Source organism: Carettochelys insculpta, chromosome 10 (assembly GCF_033958435.1).
Source record: "Carettochelys insculpta isolate YL-2023 chromosome 10, ASM3395843v1, whole genome shotgun sequence".
Lineage (NCBI taxonomy): Eukaryota > Metazoa > Chordata > Testudines > Carettochelyidae > Carettochelys > Carettochelys insculpta.
Window position 1 is genome coordinate 29,463,330 of NC_134146.1, and position 22,945 is coordinate 29,486,274.

The 22,945-nt window shown below is 41.4% G+C and overlaps 1 protein-coding gene across 3 annotated transcripts in view; it reads left to right on the forward strand.

The window, feature by feature from the left end:
* The window catches only part of KCNAB1 (potassium voltage-gated channel subfamily A regulatory beta subunit 1), a 209,720-nt gene that overhangs the window by 173,819 nt on the left and 12,956 nt on the right, over window positions 1–22,945 (forward strand). For all 3 annotated transcript variants that reach the window (XM_075004295.1, XM_075004297.1, XM_075004296.1), the window contains exons 8-10: window positions 6,477–6,563; window positions 19,394–19,479; window positions 22,454–22,574. In XM_075004295.1, coding sequence (XP_074860396.1) covers window positions 6,477–6,563; window positions 19,394–19,479; window positions 22,454–22,574 — 294 coding nt within the window. The remainder of the gene's footprint in view (window positions 1–6,476; window positions 6,564–19,393; window positions 19,480–22,453; window positions 22,575–22,945) is intronic.

Below are 22,945 nucleotides of genomic sequence, written 5' to 3' on the forward strand. Positions count from 1 at the left end.
ACCACATTGCCCTAGGGCAAATCTGAGACACTGGCTCCAAGGATGGGGGGCTGCTGTGCCATGTTAGGGCTCCTGAGTGATGGGGGCAGATGCCCCACAGTGAGACACCAGAGATGGGGCCTCCGCAGCCTCCTGAAGAGAGAGAGTGAAGGATGAGGGGGCTCCACAACCTCCTAGCAGGAGGGCGCCAGGGAATGCAGAGGCCGCCCTGTGGCAGAGCTCACCAGCATCTCTCTGGATGGTAGGTGACCCAAGGGACTGACATATTTGATGTAGGGTTTTGTATGTAATGCTCATATAGAACACAGAAGAAAATCCAGACTCAGTTGCATTTTATGAAGTGTCAGCAATCTCAGCTGCGAACCTCCTATAGGGAGAATACAACTTCTTGGAAACCTTTATGATTTTGTCCAAAATTGACATCTTAAAAGCACCCTTGAAGTAACACTGAAAGCCCTTTGGTTGAAAACCCATGTGGAGATCATAAAAACAAAAGGAAGAAGTTAAAAAATTGAGGACAACCGTGGCTGAGTTAATACCAATTGTTCACTAGGGCTATGTCCAGACTACAGAGTTTTGTCAGCAAAACCCACAGAGCATCCAGATTGCCAAGCGCATTCTGTTGACAGTAAGTACTCCACTCGCCAAGAGGAAGAACGCCGCTGTCATCAGAGCCCTGTCAATAAAATGCCAGTCTGGATGTTCTGGGGGGAGGCTTTTGCCAACAGAAAAGGCCTCTGGGAGGCAGTGCAACCCTGTCTGCTGTGGTGCTGGGTGGCTGTTTTGCAGATAGGGCGGCCAGACTGCCCGGCCACTCTTTGTTGGTGGATTGCTCTTTTGATCAGCCCTGCAGTCTTCCGACACAAACATCTGCCAACAAAACCCTATAATCTAGACATAACCTAGGATGCACGTTGTGCAGGGAGGAGCTGACAGCATTGTTCAGAGTCACCTGAAAGAAGAATGTTGGAGGGTAAAGCAGAAAAGGAGCTGAAACATGAAGCAGAGAACATGGGTTGGTTGCTTTATCGGAGTGGAGTATGAGAATAAATGTGATAGACTATGGAAAGTGAAAGTTTGAAATCAGCCTCTAAATTTGAATGCCCAAAATTATATGGCCAAGGTTTTTGGACACCCAAAGCTTACATGCCTCAGCCCTTTTATGCATGCAAATATCTGTACAGAAGCTTGCACAATGGGCAAGACACTTGGCTTCTCTGTGCTCCTGCAAATATAAATATTGTTAAAAACAATAATAACAAATATTTGTGTGTACAAAATAGATTGTGGACAAATACATGGGCCATAAACATCTATGGCTGCTGAGGCTGGTTGAAGTTTCAGGAGGCAGATTTGCTTGAGATCTTCACATATTGTACCATTGTGGATCATATTGATCCAGACAAGCTCAGCTGCATATTATGCTCAGAGAAGTCTTCTTGCCACCCAGGGAGAGTTTGTGGTAGTATACGTCACAAAGAAGTACATTTTTCTTACCAAGTTTGTTTTTGAAATTAAGCAAAGACAACATAGAAGAGTCTGGCTGCTTAACAATAGGTGCCAAAAATTGCTGATTATATTTTACCATGTAACACGTGGTATTTTTGTGCTTTAGAGCAGTGTTTCGTAAACTGTGTTCTGCAGAGCACTGGTGTTCTGTGCATAACTCACAGGTGTGCTGTGAGCGTCTGACACTTTTTTTGATATCATACACTGATGGTATATATTTTCTCTTATTAAACCAGATAGTGTTACTTCTTCATTGCTATGATACCTGATTAAATTACTTCATTTTGGTTTTGCTGCATATGTTGCTGGGTTTTTTTTGTTTTTTGAAGAAAATTTCCATAGGTGTTCTGAATAAAAATATTCTTGTTTGGTGTTCCGTGGTCTCAAAAAGTTTAAGAAACACTGTTGTAGAGTAAGCAGAGAGGTGCATAATAAACAATTTGATAGTCGTATAAGGATCATACAGTACAAATTCCATTCCCATGAGAAGACAGAAGCAGATCAAATAGTTAAGAGAGATGGAGAGACTGAAATCTGTCTGGGTAGCTCCTGGTCACAGGGGGATAGTACAATGTGCCTACTTCCCCTGCATACTGAAGCACTCCCAGTGCAGCCTGGGCCCTCACCTCTGCAAGTTTTTGCAGAGACTGGTGCTATGTCTTGGGCCTTGCATTTCTATACTGCACAGAGCTGCTGTTGTGTTTGGTATGGAGGGGAAGGAACTTACAGGAAGGTTCCTTCTACATTACAATCAGGCAGAATCTGCCCCTGGATCTGTGTTCATAAACCACACAAAGGGATTTCCAACTACACACTTCCTGTGGCTGTTTGACCTGTTTCTGTCTCCTCTACTGAAAGGAATTTGTATGATATGCTCTTTAGAGTGCTACAAAATTATGTGGTGCAAGTCAGCCTGCTTATTCTGAAGCTATAACCTGCCATGCACAGTGTGCTAAAATAAAACCTTTCACATTCCCACAGAGCAATGGTTGGTACACATCATTACACAGCCAAACTCTTCGCTAAATGATACTGTCCCTTTGAAATTTCAATAACAGACTTCAGGGCTACTGTTACATTACAGCACTCTGTCAACAGAAGTCACAGTCTGAAGAAATTTCCTGACAAAGCTTCTGGCGATGGAGTGTGGCCACACACTCAGGCTGGGTCTACACAAGAGAGTGTTGTGGACAGAAGGGGCCTTCTGTCAACATAACTCAGGGAGCATCTACACACTTAAAGCATTCTGTTGACAGAGTCTCGACAGAACTCTGCATTTTCCTCAACAGTATTATCCCTCAAAAATCTGAGGCATAAGAACATAAAGAATGGCCATACTGGGTCAGACCAAAGGTCCATCCAGCCCAGTATCCCGTCTGCCGACAGTGGCCAATGCCAGGTGCCCCAGAGAAGGAGAACAGAAGACAATGATCAAGTGATTTATCTCCTGCCATCCATCTCCTGCCCTTGTACTGAAGGCTAGGGCACCATACTTTACCCCTGGCTAATAGCCATTTATGGACCTAACCTGCAAAAATTTATCGAGCTCTTTTTTAAACCCTAATAGAGTCCTGGCCTTCACAGCCTCCTCCGGCAAGGAGTTCCACAGGTTGACTGTGCGCTGTGTGAAGAAAAATTTCCTTTTATTTATAACAATCGCTGAACATAGTACTGTCGACAAAAGTGCAGTGTAGCCAGTTCTGTCGACAGGGAGGGCCTCCAGTTGCCTGGCAGCCCTCTTTGCAGAGCTGCCATTCCGCTTTCTGGCACCAGAGGACAGTGCAGTCTGGCAGTTCTCTGTCGACAGAGCAAGTTGTGTGGAGATGTAATCTGTTGACAGAGGTTCTGTCAAGATTACCTTGTTGACAGTAACTTCTGTTGACAGATGCTTCTAGTGTAGACATAGCCTAAGAGCAGATTGAAAAAACTCTCTGCTCTGTCGACAGAGCAGCCAGACAGCTCAGCTGCTCTCTCAACAGAACAAGCACCTGGAACCACAGCAGAGAGAGCTGCCCATTGTTGTGGATGCCCTGTCAGTCAAGAGAGCCCTTCTGCCCCGGCATCCGAGTGTCCACACAGGTTATTTTGTTGACAGAATCTGTCAATAGCAGTGTTATGCCTCATCACTGAGAGGCAGAATGCTGCCAGTGAAAGTGCTGAGTTTTGTTGACAAAACACTTTTTGTGTGTGCACGCTACATGAGTTCTGTTGACAAGACTAACATTGCCAGTGTTAAAAGTAAATCAAGTTAGTTTGGATCTATGAATATCAATTATACAGAGTCAAAATAAACTACGATACAGAGATGAGTTCAGGCCTCAACATCTGGATCTGGAATGGCTCACAGTTTGGGTGTAGCTGGGTTCAGGGCAGCGGTGGGCAACCTGTGGTCCACAGGCTGCATATGGCTCAGTGGGGCTCCACCTGCAGCCTTCAAACCCCATGGCCCCCCCCACCTCCACGCACATCTTGCACACTGGGGAACTGGAGTCCCACACAACCTGCTCTTCCCTCTCTCCTAGCACTTTCAAGGGCCACAAATCCACTGATTCGTGCTCACCCCTCCCACCCCTTCCCAGAGCTGGAACACCACAAATTAAATGTTCACAGCCCTTTGACCTCTAGGAGGGAGAGGAACAGAGGGGGAATGTGAACCAGGTGATTTGTGGTACTCCAAAAGTGCTGTGGGGGGAGGAGGAGTGGGTAAGTGTGAGGCCCCCTTGCCCCAGCGTGTGATAGTGCAGGGAGATGGTGTGTGTGTCACATTCAGCCCACTGAGATGAACTAATCTTGGTTGCCCATTTGCTGATGTAGGGTTTTGCTTTGGCTTCTTAAGCACAGCACTCATAGCAAATTGTGAGGAGAAATGTGAAGCAGTAGTTGTGGTGAATAATTTGTGAACAGTGCTCCAGCTGGAGTATGTGCGCATGAACCATTAAACCTGTTTGTGGACAGGTCCCAAGCAAAAAAAAAAGGCTTAATATGTTTAGTTGTTCATTACACACAGTTTGTCTTGTTACAATTAAGATAGTGAACACTATGGACGTAAAAGAAAGAAAGGGAAAGGACCTCTCACCTGCTTGTGGAATTCAAATTCGCAAAGTGGTGAGCCCCCAAGAGCGCATACTTTAAATTCTCTTTGAATGTTGTAGAGAAGTGCATTTCATTATATACTATAGCAGCAATAGATATTGGTAGTTATATTTTAAGTAGAGGTACACTGTACCTGTGTGGGGTGTCACGAACAGAGGGTTAATGTATGACAAGAGGACTGCATCGTACAACTACCTGAGAGGCTTTCAAAACAAGGCAAGTGCTGTGATTCATAGCAAAGAGATGCAGTTTGCTCAGCTGCTTACAATAATGATCATTCACTTGTTATAACTAATTTAAATGAGTCATGTTTTCCATTCAGATAGTACACTAATTCTCTGGAAATGTATATTTTCTTTCTTTTCTGAACCATTTTTATAACTGTATCTTTATAAACACATCTGAACTTTTGTTTCTAGCTGGTATAGCTCTGATTTACACAACGTGGGCCGTTAGCTCTTTGGAAATAGGCCAGCTGACAGCAACTGAGGTTCTAGTCTTTTGGGAGAACAAAGGTTGGGATTTAACCATTAAAAATAAATTTAGTGTTGGTGCACGCTGTGTGGGAGCTCTGGACCTGTGTTACATGTTCATCTTGTTCCTATGAAAACACTACATTGTACCTTGAATTCCTGTAGCATGCTCACAGAATACTAGAACCGTGAGGGACATCTAGAGGTCATCAAGTCCAGTTCTCTGCCATTGTGGCAGGACCAAGCACCATCTATATCAACCCCCATAAATATTTACCCAACTTGCTCTTTAATATCTCCAATGATGGAGATTCTACAACCACCCTAGGCAATTTATTCCAGTAATTAACCACCCTGACTGCTAGGAAATTTTTTGTAAGGTCCAATCTAAACCTTCCCTGCTGCAGTTTAAGTCCATTGCTTCTTGTCCTATCCTCAGAGCCTAAGGAGAATCATTTTTTTTCCTTCTCCTTGTAACCTTTTTGCCACAAATCTCCTTTTGAGGTACTTGAAAGTACTCATATGGTAGATCTCAATGCACTTCTGTGTAGATAATGAATTAAATCTCACAGCACTGCTGTGAAGTCACTAGGCATTATTGTTATTCCCATTTTATAAATGAGGAAAAGTTGGGATATAGCAAGTGACTTTGCCCTGATGCATAATAAACCTCTGAGTGTCAGGAATATAACCAAACTCTCCTGGCTCCCAGGAGTAAATGGCCACAAGCCCATATTCCCTCAGCTTGGGCAGCCCAGCTATCTGCAGAATTATACTTTTAGCCTGTTACAATTTGCTGGATAACTTTTGCAACCCTTTAATATAGAGGGATAAATTCTCTCTAACTTTCGATAGGTGACATTTGTAAGGGCCTTTTCAGAATCATATTTTTTCAGGGTTGTATTAGTCTTGGTAATTATAAATATATAACGGTGTGTCATGATTCCTCTCCCTGGGGTTTTCACTTTTGGAAAGCCCCTGGAGTGACAGAGCTTAATTATGTGGAGCCATACCAATGTAATGTGCCATCGGGTGATGCAAAAATACTCTCTGACAGGATTTTGATTAGATTAACTCTGAAACAACGCAGTGTTCTGAACTCTGTCCCTGGAGGCTGCCAATTGACAGGCTCACCAGGCTGGTGTCTCTTCCGATCCAAATCTGAATGTAATTTAAAGAAAAATCTTGTGGGGGGCTATGAATTCTGCATGAAGCCAAACTTTGATATTTTTTTAATGTGGCCGAGCAGACATGAGAGATTGTCAACCATCTCCAGCATACCTTTTAGGAAAGTCCAATACTATGATGTGTCGGAACTGTCACCTCTTTTGTCATGTGTTACAAACTTCATTCTGGATATTTCTAATGGTACATATCCTTTCCCCTGCTTGCTGCTTCTAGGATTAAAGGCTTCCCTCCAGAGACTGCAGCTGGAGTATGTGGACGTTGTCTTTGCAAATCGACCAGACAATAATACCCCCATGGAAGGTTGGTGAAAGCTTTAACAATTGATTTTAATGTTATTGATTCTGGATAAAAGGCTTAAACCAATCATGGTAGAAAATGAAAATCTATTTCCTAAGCATTCAGGAGAGGCAGAAAAAATATAAAGCACCCCACGCATGAGACCTTTCAGTCCTTAATATTTGCACTTATTCTAAATACATTCATTTTTTATAAAAAGGAAATTACTGAGGATTTGTTTTGCATCTCTAGGGAGGCTTTAATGCTGTCCATTTTCCACAGTTTGTGTCCTTTTTCTGATTTTGTGAAACACATCTGAAACGAATTTGTGTTTGAAGCTTGCATTGAACTTCTTCAAACCTAAAATGAAATCTGTCTCTCCCTTCCTATAATGTAATAAAGCTTCTGACCTGTTGATGTTTTCAGGCTATGTCTGTGATATTAAGTTTAAAATGGTTTCTGAGGTGCCCATTTTCAGACCAGTTTCTTAATGCCTTACTGCTATTGGTGAGCATTAATTCCTATTGACATCGATGGCACTACTCAAGCAAGTACTGCTCACTAATGGAAATAAGGGGCCCAATATTTGGCCCTCAGTGAGGGAATGCTGTATAGCTCAATACCCTAACTTTATTCTCTTTTTAAAACAAGATCAATTTTTTTCCAAGCAGTGGTCAGCTAAGATTTTTTCTTGTCTATTACCCATCTAGAAAGTAATCCTTTTCCCATTGAAATTGGTAGCAAAATTCCTATTGATGTTTACAGTGCAGAATCGGGACCAATAAATAAACATTTCTCGGTCTGATCAGTAGTTTTAGCCTGAATTACTAGGTAGCATGATCGAGAATGCAGCACTTAACATATGAGAGGCATCATGGGCATTCTTTGAAGTGAGGCTAAATTATATTTTTTGTTATTATCCATGGGCTAGAGATACAAAGTTGTGGTCAAGTTCCTACTACTGCAGAGCTACCACAGACAATAAATGGAGGTCTGCAGAAGACCAAGGGTAGACTTAGGCCTTTCTAGGCTTTGTCTAGACTATAATTTAAAGGGCAAGTGGAGGGGTGTTAGATATAACATCTGCTAGCAAACATTTTTAAAATCTAGTGCGTACAAGGCACCCTCTTTCCAAAGGTAGGGAAAGTCTCTGCTTTGACTTGATAAATTCAGCAAGTTTAGATTGTGTGTCTTGCCTGTGCTAGACATTTAAAATGTGTTTGTTTGCATGTGTTAGCTGACACATGCTATCATCACACTTTTAAATCCTGGTCTCAACAAATCCATAGTTGACAAAGTCACTATTATATTCAGTGAGGAAGAATGACTGACCCCTGCTATTCCTGCCCTTTGGTCAGTAGTCCAGTTGTTCATTTGGTTGCCTGATTGGTGTGCACAAATATGGTTATAAGAAATGTATATCAGCAACAGTCATTTGGAAATCTGGCCTTTGAATTATAATTAAGCATCAAAGTTAACACCCTATTGAATGAGGACCATTACCAAATCTCTTCTCAGATGTCAGGTACATTGCAAGCTAATGTACCCTACATAGGTTCCAATTCAGAATATTATCCCATTAGAACGAAAAACTTAATTTAACCATTTAAACCGCCCCCCCCACTCAAACAAACCTTGCAGTCTGTAGAATCTGACTCTGTCATGGGTGGTAGAAAACTGCATTAAACAGCAGAGGAATTTGGCAAACCTGTTCTAAATTATTAGTTTGAAATTCAGAGGTTTTGATGCCCATTTGTTAACTAAGACAAGCTCCAGTTTGAACTCTCGGTCGTTTATATTAGCTTTACACTGACTGACAACTCCCTGCAGTTAGAGGTTTAGGAGACTGGCCTGGGATTTTAAGATGAGGAGAGATTTACTGATAGGTGATAAGGTCAAAGAATATGCCATGCTGTATCAAGGAGGAAGAAATAACCTTTTTGCTCAGTCAATTATAATAGAAAATAAAACTGTGTAGAATATTTTGTGTGTAAGCATGTTATGCCTGCTCTCATTTGTAGTCTTTATGCTCTTTATCGAGCAGCAGAAGAAGCAGCCACAAGTGACTTCCTGAGTCATGGTGGTTGTTCATGGTGGTGTTTAGAAAGTATCTAGGTCTAGCTCAGACAAAAATTGGTTCTTTTAAGAACAGTTTACAACCAATGTTGCTTATGTGAGACCACAGCAGACACAGGCAAATATTGAAAAATTTTGCTATGAGTATTTAGTTCAGCCTTCTAAATAAATTCACTTTGACTTGATCTGTGCTTTGTATCTGTGTTCACTTTCTGAGAATATTCTAAAAAATGGGTTTACTGGGGTCATGTTCATGCCAATAGCAAATTGTAAGTGAATACCAGAGAATATTCCTGGGAAGGGAATTCTGAAGTTCTAGATATGACAAGCCTGAAGCCTGGTGCTAAGAATTATGTTTATTTGGCATAGGAATACAAATTCTCTTTTTTTGTATGTATAGATCATCTACCAATATATGGTCCTGGTCCATGCCTGGGACTCTTGGTTGGCACCCCGTTAGAAATATGAAGAATAATGGAACATTCCATGGTCTATGTATCCAAACAAAATTAAGCAACTTAACTAAATTTTGAATATTTGCAATTAACTGTTCGAATAAGCTGCAGGTTGAACCTCTGTTGTCTGGCACCCTCTGGACCTAACCAGTGCCAGACAAGAGAATTTGCCAGACAGTGGAAGGTCAATGTTGTCTATCAGCATTACCAACACTTCCACTGCTTACTGGGCTCTTAGAAGGCATTTAGGGGCAAATTAGAGCTAAATAACAGCACAGAACACTGAGAGCCAGGACTGGTGGCTGGAAACAAACTTTATGGGACCTCAGGAAATTTGGCCATACCCATGATAAGTGGTCATCTGGCTAACTAAAATCATGCCTGATTACAGAGTTTGATGGACAAGAGAGATCTGGATTAGAGAAGTTCTAGCTGTACAGACAAAAACTTCAATGAGTCATTCTGAATAATTATTGAATTTAAGACAATCTTAAACCATTTGGACAATGACTTGCAAACAGAAGATAAGTGAATAAACAAGATATATGATGCTCTTCTGATGAGGCCACACCCTCCATTCTGACTATGTCTCTGCCTTTCATGCCAGACTTCTCACCAGAGTTAATTTCATGTTATCTGCAACCCTCAGCTACAACAGTAAGAAGCAGAGCTCAGATGTGAGGCTAATCTCTGATAAGCATGTAATCCCATGGGATTTCAATATAAGATTTTCCTTTGGGATTTTATTTTACTCATCCTATGTCCTTCCTGCTTGACTTAACCTTTGCCAAAAACAAAAAGCTTCATGGTGGTTGGAATGTAGCTGGAAAGCTATTCTTCCTCCTGCCACAACTAAGAAAACACGAGCTCTTAAAAGAAAGAGATCTTTTGTTAATGCAACATCGGACAAAACTCCCCTGCATTCCTACTCTACTGTTCCATCTAATGATGCCTTTTTAAACAGCATGAGTCACCTTCCAAATAAACAAGTTGAAAGGCTGGCCTGCCTCTAATCTGGACCTTTCCATAATTCTGCAGTGTCACCTAAGTAAACCAATTTATTCAATGCACACAGGTACAGAGAAGTTCCTGACCAGTCTGCGTTCTGTCTTCCAAGATCTGCCAAAATACCACTAAGCTGCTGCCTTCAGTGGATCCAAAGTTAGCTAATGGAGTGGAAGGAATTCCTTCCTGGACTTACAGGTTCATCCTTGAGATGATACATCTACTCTATAGAGCAGATTAACTGAGTAGGAAGGTTTGCTAGCATAGTCTGCACCATAATGTTGTCATAACTCCTCCTTTGACTCTAATGACAGCCTGTGTGTATCTATAGATAGAAAAATAAAAGATTCCACTGGAATCATAAAAGACAACCTGCAATATTAGCATCAGCAGAATTATATTTCTTCAATAGCCTTTCACAACCCAAGGGTTATAAGGCAAGATTTCCAGAAGAGTGGGGATTGAGGGAGGGATTTGACTATGAATGGTATGGTGTTTACTCTTTTCACATACTTTTTCTTTTAATGGTTCACCTAGTAAGCTTCTTCTATCCCACAGCATCTGTTGAGCCATCTGTTAGTTCCACAATATCTGGCATGCATGATACACGTTAAACTTCCTTGGAGGAAAAAAATAAACCTACAGTCATTCCTGATTCTTTCTGCTTTATATTAATGTTTTCCCCAATATTCCCAATGTTAGTATCACAAGAAAATAAAATTACCCTTTGTTTGCTCACTTCTATAATACAAAGCCCAATGAAACCTTTGAAATAAAGAGTATCCAGTCACAGCAGAGAAAAGCAATTTGTTCTAACATGCACAGTCAAATGGCATTCCAGAGAAGGGCAGCATATTTAGCTAAAATTTAATGGTAAAGAGACGCTAATTTTTTAAGGAAATGATTAGTTTCATAATTCCATAATCATTCTTCAGTTTACTGTTCCTGTCATTAAAGCAGCAGTTGTTTTTACTAGGGTGCTGATTTGGTTCTATTTAAAAGTGATTTATAGACTGTAAAAAAGTATGTGCATACCATCAGGCTGTGAGGTAAATTCAGTAATCTTAGAGCATTTGTTGTTTACAGGGCCAGTGGCCAAAATGTCAAGAACTTACATGTGAGTAAACAACATTATCCTGTTGTTACTTTACAGCTGGCCAAAACGTAGGTAATTTTTTATGGTAAACAGTAAATACCTTAAAACTGCTGAATTACTTTATTAACCTGCATTGCTTTGCAGCCCATCCAAAATCTCCAGAAATCCAACTTCAGGATGCTGAGTTAGGGCCAAGCAAACTGGTTGAGGAATAAATACCTACTTCTTGCATTACTAGTCTAGAATTCCACCTAAAAGATCTGAAATTTTAACTTTTGTTTTCCCCTAACCATTTCCTTAACTAGAACTGTCAAAATACTGGCGAGGGTAATTCTTGGTGTATTTCCAGACTGATAGGAAACAGCAATAATCAGAAATCCTGAGTTAAAATCAATTCCCATAAGATTCCTAAAGGTAAGGGAAAGGAAGGTAGCTATATATTTATTGATGGAGGAGGTTCTTCTTTGAATGCTTGCTCATTTCCATTCCATGTTAGGTGTGAGCACACTGCATACTCAGGGGTACCACTGATTATTTATGTGGGCATATGTCTATGCAGAGGAAATGATCATTTTGAAATGCATGGGGGACTCCCCAATACAAGGGCCCTCTTCCAGACACTTGTATGCTGTAGTCTCAGAAAAGTCATAGATCCTGTTCCTATGACTGACTATCAGTGTAGACAACTGCACTGAGCCTGGTATCATTACCTTAAGTACCTCAATATACAGACCCGGTTAGTGCACAGGGAGAAGAAGAAGACCTTTTGCTGGTGCAGGCCACAGCTTCGTCCCTGAACAAGGCAGCATCTGGGGCTTGTGTTCCCCCTGGCCCCACACACACAATGACTTTGCAGCTCATCAGGAGCAGTTGAAAGAGTGGCTTTGAAATTTGGGCTGGAAACTGTCGTCAAAGAATCCTTTCATGGCCTGGTCAATATTTTGACACTATGGGACATTTGAAAGTGACCCTCCCTCTCAGTGAAGCCATGATAGGACTAGTTAAAGCCCTGTGGCAAAGCCCATTCTCCATGCCTCCCGTTACAGAAAGGGGCAAAAAGAATTTGTTCCTACTCAAGGCTATGAGTACTTGTACTATTAGCCCACTTCTGGGTACCTAGTGGTCTCAGTGATCAATGAGAGGGACAGACAGGGTTAGCAAGGAGTGACTCTAAGCCAAAGGGTGCAAAGAGAGTAGACTCTTTTAGCAGAAAATGTTATTCTATAGCGGGTCTACCACTCCACATCTTCAACCAACAGGCACTGCTGCGGAGATACAATTTTAATGTTTGGGAGATGAAGGTGAAGGTCCCTGTTCCCTAACCCTGTGTCTACACGTGCCCCTTCCTTTCAAAAGGGGCATGTTAATGAGTGGGTTTGAAAGATGCTAATGAGGCACTGCAATGAATATGCAGAGCCTCATTAGCATAATGGTGGCTGCGGCGATTTGACAGTGTGGCTTTTCGAATCGCGCGCCGCCCATGGAGACGGGACCTTCCGAAATGACCTCCCCCCCAGTTTTTGAAAGGCCTTCTTCCTATCCTATTCATTGCAGTGCCTCATTAGCATCTTTTGAACCCACTCATTAACATGCCCCTTTCAAAAGGAAGGGGCATGTGTAGACCCAGCCTAGGAGTCAAGACAGGAGTTCTACACGCTGGTGTGTGAGGGAAAATTCATGGCCCGGGCCTCCCCATAGGCTGCCTAGGATATGGCAAATTTGGCAGCTATGTTCATGGTGTCTGCAGTGGTCATGTGTACACACTCTTGGCTCTAGTCCACAGCTCTGCCCACCTGGGCCTCAGACCATCCAGGACCTTCCATTTGAAGGCCTTTCACTCTTGTCTGAACAAATGGATGTAAAGGATCTAGCCTGAAATATTTCAGATCTGCCTTGAAGTCTTTGGGTCTCTGTGGCTGCTGTCTTCAACAAAATACTTTAGGTGTCAACAACTGATCTGTGTCTCTGCCCTCATGCAGCATGAGGACTTGTTTAAGAAGCAAAAAGGGGTTTTGAACCCAGACAGCTCCTCACAGCTGCTTCAGCCTCACTATTGAGCCCCCCACAGATACTTGGGAGCTCCAAGCAGAACTTTTGATGGGGTGCCTGAGGGCATTATACCAGTTCCTTTACTGAAACCTCCCCCCTTTTTGTTTCCAGACCATCTCTCCCACTTCAACCTGACGTGGTCCCTCATCACCTCAGACTAGAGTGGAGAAAGGTTACATTCTCCAGTTTATTTCTGTAACTCTCTCTCCCATGCCTCTTCTCTGTCTCTCTTTGGGGACCCTTCTTATGAGCCACTTTTAGCTCAGGAGGTTAAAGCCCTCCTCAGGATAGGGACCATGGAGGATGTACCTCAGAGCTTGAGAGGGAAAGGGTTTTACTCTCATTATCTCCTAATTGCAAATGGCAAAGGGAGCCTCAGGCCCATCCTAGATCTGCTTTGTCTCAACAGTTACCTCCAGAAACTGAAGTTGCACGGGGTCTCCCTAGCCTCCATTATTCCCTCCCTGGATCTAAGGTACTGGTATGCTGTCCCCAGTTTAAAAGATGCCTATTTTTATGTCTCAATATTTGGTAGCTACAGAAAATGTCTGTTTTGTCATGAGCCAGCCCATTACCATTTCACCACTTTCCCTTTTTGGTTTGTTGTCATTTGGACTCTGTGCCTACAGTTACCACCCAGGTCCTCACCTCCCTACATTGGTAAAGGAACTCCCAGTCAGTGGGCGTGGACACTCCTTTCATCAGTGTCCAGCTCCCAGCATCCCTAATATTGGAGGAGTCTGAGGCAGGCTGTGGGGCTTGAGTGTCTCAGGTCTCAGGGCCTGTGGTCCAAGAGGAATTTGCCCTACATGTAAATGTCAGATATCTCAGAGCAGTCCACCTAGCATGCTAGGGATTTCTATCCCAAATTGCATGCCAGGATGTCTGAGTCCCTTCAGACAACATGACAGCTATTTTTATGTTAATAAGCAGGGAGGGACACACTCTTCCTCTCAGTGTCAAGAATCCATTTATGATATTGTGAAATGAACAACTTTTGAGGGACTGGATTAAGATAATCTAATTCAGTTTGCCTGTGACTGAGAATAGGTTTGATCCTTTGGAACGCTCCAGAGTTTTTCATTGAATCATGCAAATTAAAGAGAAAAAAATCTCTGAGTCATCTAGTCCAACCTCTGCCAAACCTGGATTGCTTCCAAAATTCTAACATGTACCAAATCACTTTGGTGTTGGACTGCTGCCTCTTAAATTTTTATCAGAAAACTAATTAATTTACATTCAAAAAATCAGTTGCTACAGATGATGTTAATCTCCAAGGAAACAAACAAAATTCTGCTAATCTAAAAAGCTGTCTGTCGTAACCTTTTAATGTTGCACACTAGATATGAACACTCCAAATTTTGATTAAGTCCAAGATTCCTTGTCAGAGATCTTTTTTTCCCCTCTCTTTTGTTTTATTATAGTAATTCCTGTTGAAAAACAAGCAATTACTTTATGACAAAACAACTATCTAGGCTTCTGGATGGTTACATGCATTTTTGAAGTTCAATAAATCATTAACCAGTCTTGATAAATTATCTTGTAAGTCTAGATTGTATAATTTTTACCAAGAGGCTTTTTAGGACACTAGCACTTCAATTGTGGATGTTCTAAAACAGGGATTTTACAGCTTTAAGCCACTATAACCAAACTGAAAAATGTACTAGATCTTTAGAACATAGTGAGCAACCCACTTAAATAACAATGTTTAAACTTTCATGTCATTTCTTTTTTGAAAATAAAATATTTCTGGATTTCCCTGGAGCTAGCTTGTCCTCTGTGCAAGCATCTGTGGAAGGTGTGCTGTAAGATGCAGTTCCTCTGAGGATCCTTTGAAGAGTTCCTTCTCTGCCCTTCCCTTGATGGGGACCAGGAGAGTGAGGTTGAGGCTGTAGGGCCAGTCTGCAACCCATGAGGATTTGCAGGAGGCCTGGGCCATCTGTGTGGAAATGCTTTGCTTGTATACCAGTTCTGCTTCCCTGAAGGCTCCAGCTCAACGGGGCCATGCTACCAGGAATTTCAACATGTGTAACTGCCTCTGTGAAAAGGAATGCTCTTCCAAAAAGACAATACAGTGCAACATCTAGTGTTACTGCTTATGACTCTTGACACTGAAGCTGGTGCAGTGCGCATCTGCACTGCCAGCCTAGTCTTTCCTCTTAGCCCTGCATAAACCCACCTGAGACCAATGGAAGAGTTGGTTCCACAGAAGTGACTGAGCGCTACTTCCCCATGTGAGTGAGATGATTAGTGTGTAGAATGTGTCCTCTCTGTTCGGACAGAAGGAGGATGGGGAAGGAAGATATTAAGGGGACCATTGCGTCTCTTCTTTCATGTCCAGAGAGACAGAGGGAGCAGGGGAGGGAGATCATGGCAGAGAGACATTCCATGTGATTAAGAAGACACAAAAGAATACTATATTTATTGTATTCCCCATGTCATGGAATGTTTAAACAGTTTTTGTAGCAGTGGTTGCAGAGAGTGGGGCTGTTAAAAATCTGTAAGAATTGTTTTTAGAAGAATCAAAAGACTCAACTAGAATTGGTTACTATGTTTATATTCAGCAGAGAAAAAGATTCCCAGAGTGTAAAATCAAGCAGCCGAATCACCTTAGCATCCCACATCCTTCCCTGCAGCTGCAAATATACATTAATAAGAATTTCGGTGAAAGCAGATGAACAGCTTCCACTGTTGAAGCCTAGTTACTTCTATCAATTGGAAAATAGCCACTCACATGAGGTCCAGTTTAGCCCAGGTCTATTCATTCTGAGCATTAAGGATCTGGCTCAATATTTGACAATACACATGGGTTTTGTTGCACCCACACAAAGCCCTATGGAAGTCAGTGGGGCTCTGTGCAGGCAGAGCTGTCTGCCCACACCTTATCACATATGATCAAGACTAAGACTTCAGATTAAAATAGTGTGCGAAGTACATGCTAGTACGACTTTATTTCTAATACCTCATAGGCTTCAGGGATTAATAACATGGATTCCAAAACTTATAGCAACTGCCTGTGTGCTGTGTACACAACAGCATTTATGTGCAAAATGAGAGGAAATTTTACCAAATTTGTGGTATAAATGTCTGGGGCTTGTTTTCATACTCTAAGTAGCAGAATTAAATAAATTGTTCAGATTATAGCTATTTTGTCTTAAATTCATCTCCTACAAACCTCCATTGTCAGGTACTGCTCATTTGGGGCCCAGTTTTACTTGATAAATCAGTCATGTAATAACAGAAATAATCAGAACTTCCCTTTGGGCTTTCATCTGAGATGTCACACTAGTACACAACCATTCATAATGTCTACATTAGTAGAGGCACAGGGATCTGACCCATAAGAAATAGCCTTAATCAACTTAAAAATTGTTGCAGTCTGGAGAGGATTGTATTCCAAATTCTAAATAATTTATGTATTTACAGTCAACCCATAACTTCCACCCCAAAGCCTATCTACTGTTTCTATAGGCCCCTGACATATTTACGTTCCCCTGTGCAAGTCTCCAGCTAGCTAAGAAGGAGAAACAGACTTGTTCCCTAGTCACAAACCTCTTCCCAGAACTATTCAGACATCACTAAGGCTGCATCTGTTAAAAAAGCAGACAGACGATGTCATGTTGACTCGCGTTTTATTTTTTTTAAAGACGGGGGGAATGAAAATCATCATTCACCAAAAGTGGTGGGAGAGAGAGGTTAGAAAGATCAAATATAGTCAAACTTCAAAGAAAGATATTACTACAGTAAAGAATAAAGAGAACCATTATTAAAAAGCAGGCAATCATATAACCTATTGTTTGAACAGACTCAAAATTCTTTCACCAGTTGGTTCCAAGTTAGTTACCAGTTCATCATGCTTTTTATTAATCAGCCTATGCTCATGAATAAATTTAATTGGGCCTTTAAAGTGGGTGAATTACAGTGTGGTCGTGTCCAAATTGAAAAAAAAAAAAAAAAAAAGGAAAAAAGAACTGCAGGATCTCCTGCCTCCTTCCTCTTTTACAGGGGGAAAACGGAGTCTAATCAGCACAAAATATAGCAAGCTGCCAGTGAAAAATATAAAACTATATAAAATATGCTGAACCAGAAACATGGCAAGATAATTCTAGTTCAGTGAGATTTCTTTTAGGAGTATAGGTGGAGACTTGGTTAATTTGCTTCTGACTGCCTGCAGATGAAATCTCATAAAACTTCGAAGATTTGCAAAATAATCTACACTCTGCCAAGCTTCTTAGCTTGATTCTTTTACAAGGAGGATGAGAATACTTTTGATGTAGAAGGATGTGTATCTTCAAGAACTGATGCTCTGGATAGTTATAATATGCTGCTACAAATGCAGTGTATAATTTAATAAAAAGTCACACACTTGGTTTCTCAAGCCATCTAAATGTTCAATAGTGAGGACTCCCTAATAACTTGACTGCAATCTCCACCCCTTGTTTTCTTCTGCTAGATTCCACTCTAATGCTCCTTTTGACTTCCCTTACGCCTTGCGAGGAGTACCGGTACCCTCTGTGTTTGAATTAGCATGTTCCTACCAGACACAGTAAATCAAACCCCAGAATATCAACCGTGGCAGTGTTGATCTTTCCACTTGGTGAAGATGTACACCACGGTAAGAATTGTTTGCTCTATGACCATGCCCTAAGTTTAGAGATCCCTAAATAACTGCCTGTTTTTTAAAGCGCTGAGCGCTCCACACTGCTCATTGGTGAGACCCAGAGATTTTACTGCTTTCTCAACCAATGAGGTGAAATCCATTCAGCAACTTGTGGAGACCCAATTCTGGGTCACACGCCTGGGTGGGACATGCTGATCTCCAGGATACCCAAGTTCTCTTCCTGGGGCTATCCCTGATTCTCTGCATGACTATGGACAAGTTAGTTAAACCCTTCTGCGCCTCAGCTGCTCCGTCAGTAAATGGCAGAGAAAAGTGCCTTTCTAGATTTGAAAAGGTCTTTGAAATCCATGGAAGACAAAGTACTATATAAGTACTAAATTACATTATTAATGGTAGAGATATTACTTCTTTCTTAGGCCCACATAGAAGTGATAAGGATTGTAGAAGTCTTGTGGGGGTGGTGGAGTGGAGGAGGCATAATCTAATACTTTGTTACAGTGAGGGTGTAACATTGAAAAAACAGGTGTACTGATATAACCAACAATCTGATTAGCCAGCTCCGTATTTCATTACTGCTATCGTAACAATCTTAATAAAAAGCAAGATGACTGAGTGTATGATTGTGCTTTGTAACAGTAAATTAAAAAGAAATCTTGTGAACTTTAGTTATTAGCAGAGGTTTTTAGTCATTACATTTCTCAAACTTCTTCTTTTACAATGCTGCCCTCTTGTGTTCTTACAGTTTAGAAGAATAAGGTCATGGACCAGCATGAGCACATGTAGTAGTTGTTTCATAAGAATTCTACATTCATTGCACAGCATAGTAATTCTCATGAAATATGCCCATACCGTGGAACTTCATCAACAAAAAGGAAAAAATGCAAAGAGCGTTTGAAGATGGATTATGTTATTATGTGGCTATCACGCCATTATTTTAGCTTGGTTTTAGTTTCATGTTGGTCATTGGCCCAAACTGCTTAGCTCACTGCGAAGTATTAATTGTGTTATATTTACTGTAAAGATGGATGGGCCCAGAGAAAATTCCTCCATCTGGATATCCTCCAGCCTTGGAAGATTCACAATCTCAACCTAAATTCATATGCTAACTTGGCATCTGCCATCTATTTCTATAGTAGCCTGAACCCAGAGCCTTATTTCTTATCTCATGCATATCTTCTAGAACTGGAACTCCATATATGTGGTAGTTACACCTATTTTATGTTATTAAAGTGAAATCCAATTACGTTCTAACACGCCAGTTCCACACACCCAGAATTATGAAGTCTGAAAACATGCCTCAGTTTGGGCCTGACTCAGCTGTAACGTTGGGTGCATGGACTAAAAAAGCAAACATTAATATTGGGTAACAGTAGCATCCTGTTTTATGTTGGTGTTTATTAAGTGATCACTATATAATGTACAGTACCTGCACTTAATAAATATCTTCTGCTCTGTTGTTTACAGTTGTTTGTAAATATTGTAGTTATTTGAGTAGTAAACTGATAAATTATATGAAATTTCATAGCAATCTCACCTATTTCTTCTTATTCAGAAATTGTCCGAGCCATGACACACGTGATAAACCAGGGGATGGCCATGTACTGGGGAACCTCTCGCTGGAGTGCTATGGAGATCATGGTAATGTAGCTTTTAAAAAAGTATCACCGGTTGTGTGACATGCTTTAGATCAGATTCGGGGCTGCAGAATATGCCAGTAACGTTTAAACAGCAAGCTGGGAATGTTTTGTGAACTGGTTTTAAAATCTGCTCAACTAAACCAGTGTTAAAACCAGACATTGCATAGACCCATTTTTAGGTGGATTAAAGTGGCCTGACCTGTTTTTACTGAACCAATAACATAACTTTTGATAGGGTGCCTGTTGGGAGTTCTCCAGACTGGCTGGGTTGTCATCGATGATTCAGTACACTGTACCAATAATCATTTCTGTGACTGTGTCCCATCTGGGTGCTGGGGGATGATGTCCCACTGAATAGGATTCTGAGACTGGGGAGCATTTCTCCATGGATATAACTACATCAGCTAGCCACACAGCATATTAAATAGATATGTCAGCATTACTATCAATTCCAGAAATCACTAGGCTAGAAGCAGTGACTTTCCTTGTAAAGACACTGTATTGTTTATTGTGATGAAAAAAATTAGACCTGTAAAATTTGATTCCTGACTGTTTAAGTACCAAAGGCACTGAAGCCATTTTTTTTCAATTCTGAGGAGTTCTCACTTCATCAACCACAGCCAGCAGCAGTCAGCATGAGATCAATAATAAATATGCATCAGTAAACTATAAAATCATTTGGCTCAGAGACTGAAGTTTACTGTGACTTTGAATTTGACTACATCAGGGATTTTGCAGTGACACGAGTAGCTGTCCCCAGTGAACACCAATGTTTATGCACTGCACAGATGCAACTTGGCCCTCAAAGCAGGAGGAGTCACACTGGCAGAAGCTCCACTTCACACTAGTGCTGTGCATCTACACTGGCCATTTGTAGAGGTGCAGTTGTGCTAATGCCTAAATGTAATCCCCAGATGTAGAGGAGACCTTTGAAAAATACACAGTAAAAAGAACTGATTCCACAGGGGCTTGGTTCTTTCAGACATACTCTTGGCATCCAGTGTCTGCACATCAGTAAAATACAACCTTGGTGACCTATTCTAGGGTAAGAAAAGGGGTTTGGGTTCCTTTAAAATATAACTGCTGTGACACTGTCCTCAGAGAACCCAAAACAGTAAGCTGCTGTGCTACCCCACTGTGTCAGCAAGGGAGCGCTTTGCTGGAGCTTAAAGTGAACCACCATGCCCTGCCATGCCAGTTTGTCTGCCTCACCTGCAAACTTCTAGAGGCTCTGCTAGTCTAAACCTTGCCTAAACCTTCACAGTGAACCCCTGGTCTCAAGTTTTCCAGAGCATCTCCTGCAGAATCCCACCCCTATCGCTGGGCACTTGCAGAAATTATCAAGTTTGCTGCCTACAAAAGAGTGCCCACACCAGGCATTGATGTTAGCTTTATTGTACAGCACTGAGATGATTTTACAGTAAAAGCCAAAAAGGAGTATTAATAAAGAACAGAGATTTAAGTTACAGTTACTGAGGATAATAGAAGCTGAAATTGGTATAAAGTAAAACAAATATAAAATGCTTTCTAGAGTCTAACAGTTACCAGACAACAATCCTGTTCTCAAGTAATTTCTCACTTACCATCAGTTCTCAGCACCTTCAGCCCACCTGGCTGGGCATCTACCTTTCAGATAGTGCTGGCCTCTTTGTCCCTGAAGTGATGGGTTTTTGCATCTCCTTATATTTCCCAGAATTCATTCCTTTGTTCCCAGGGTGAGGATGTCCCCACAGCTTCAGACTCCAGTCATGCTGTTTGTTCTTCAGCAAGCTGGGCCCTGTATCCCACAGCTATGATCACATTGATACAAGTGCATGTTCAATGTCTTTAGCTTGTGATCGAGCCATGCTGTTTCATCCTTTGCCTGTTAGCTCCATCTCTGTGTTTACCACAGATTCAAATATTATTCATTATCTCTGGCATACAAAGCTTACCCTGATAGAGTGACCAATATATATTCCGTTGTCTAGAACACACCTGTTTATAAGCTTTACTTGAATTGCTTGGTTTAGACATACTTTAGAGATGCCCAGCACACCTACATAACTCTTGACATGCTAATATTTCTCCATGATATATGGACAATTAATAACTAGAAAGTCACCAGTTTTCACGATACCCTGTGAGATACACATCAGATAAATATTATGACAAGTGTGTTGTGTGTAATGAGTTTTTCAGGCATGGTAACAGTTGCAATCACAGACAGCGAACCCTTTGCCTGGGAAACTGAGGGCTTCAGAGGATCACCCCTGTTAATTAAACGCTATCAGAAAACTTGTTAGCTCCTAATATAGACAAGGTGTAACACCTTTGTAAACATGTTGGTTGGTTGGTGGTAGTCAACCCTTGGCGGCTGGGTACTGCAGCAGGGAAAAGGTAATGGACTTGTGGGAGAGAAATCCATCAGTCTGAGGAATTTGATGTCACTCTGTAGAGAAAAAGGAACAAGTGGGTGTGGGGGAAGGGAGTTTCCAAGCTGAGTACCCTGATTGCCATGTGGGCATGTACAGTCAGCATGCTACCTGTGTTTTGCTGCAGTGACCTCATAACGTTATACATGCCTCCAGTTGAGTGAGGGACTGAAGTGAGCGTAATTACAATTGCTGGTTACTTAAAATCATTAATTCTTAGAATTACTATTAGCCAGTCAGGGTTCGATCCAAAAACCACTGAAGTCAGTGAATCTTTCCATTGACTGTAATGGGAGTTGGCTCAGGTCCAAACAAGCCTTGAGAATTTTTTGCTTTTTGTTTGTTTGAAGACACAAAACAAAACATTTTTAAAAAAGCTCTTTGAAAAGAGGCTTGGGAAATGTGAATATGGCAAATGATGAGAATGTAGCAATCTACTTTGCAGTGGATTCATATACTTAAAGAGGTCTGGGATTTTATGGATGCTTAATTGATTGGTATGTTATATCCTACAAGGATAGTCTCAATTAATACTCATTTTAGTCTGTTGATTTTATACAGGAAGCCTATTCTGTGGCACGACAGTTTAATATGATTCCACCTGTATGTGAACAGGCTGAATATCATCTTTTCCAGCGAGAGAAAGTGGAGGTTCAACTGCCAGAATTATACCACAAAATAGGTAAAGTCTTGAGATTGTGCTGCGCTCTCATTTCTTTCTCTTGGGGAAATTATAAGATGATGGCAAAGATACAGACCTGAAGGACACTGAGAATCCTTTCCTGGTGGTTCCTGTTAAAGAGATGCTTGTTAGAAGCCTAGCAACCTGAAGAGAAGACTCGAGGTAGCTCTAACTGGTGATAGCTCTTATTCTGAGATGCTAATTTCTAAAGCCCATATGGTGCCTTTGTGTCTATGCTGGAGGGGAACCCACCTACGTAAATCTCATTTCTTCTCTGCTGAAGTGGATGCATCTGCCTCCATAGCACAATCTGCCTCTTTTGTGGCTCCAGGCCACTCCACAAGGTAGGTGATCAGTGCTAGGGTTGGGAC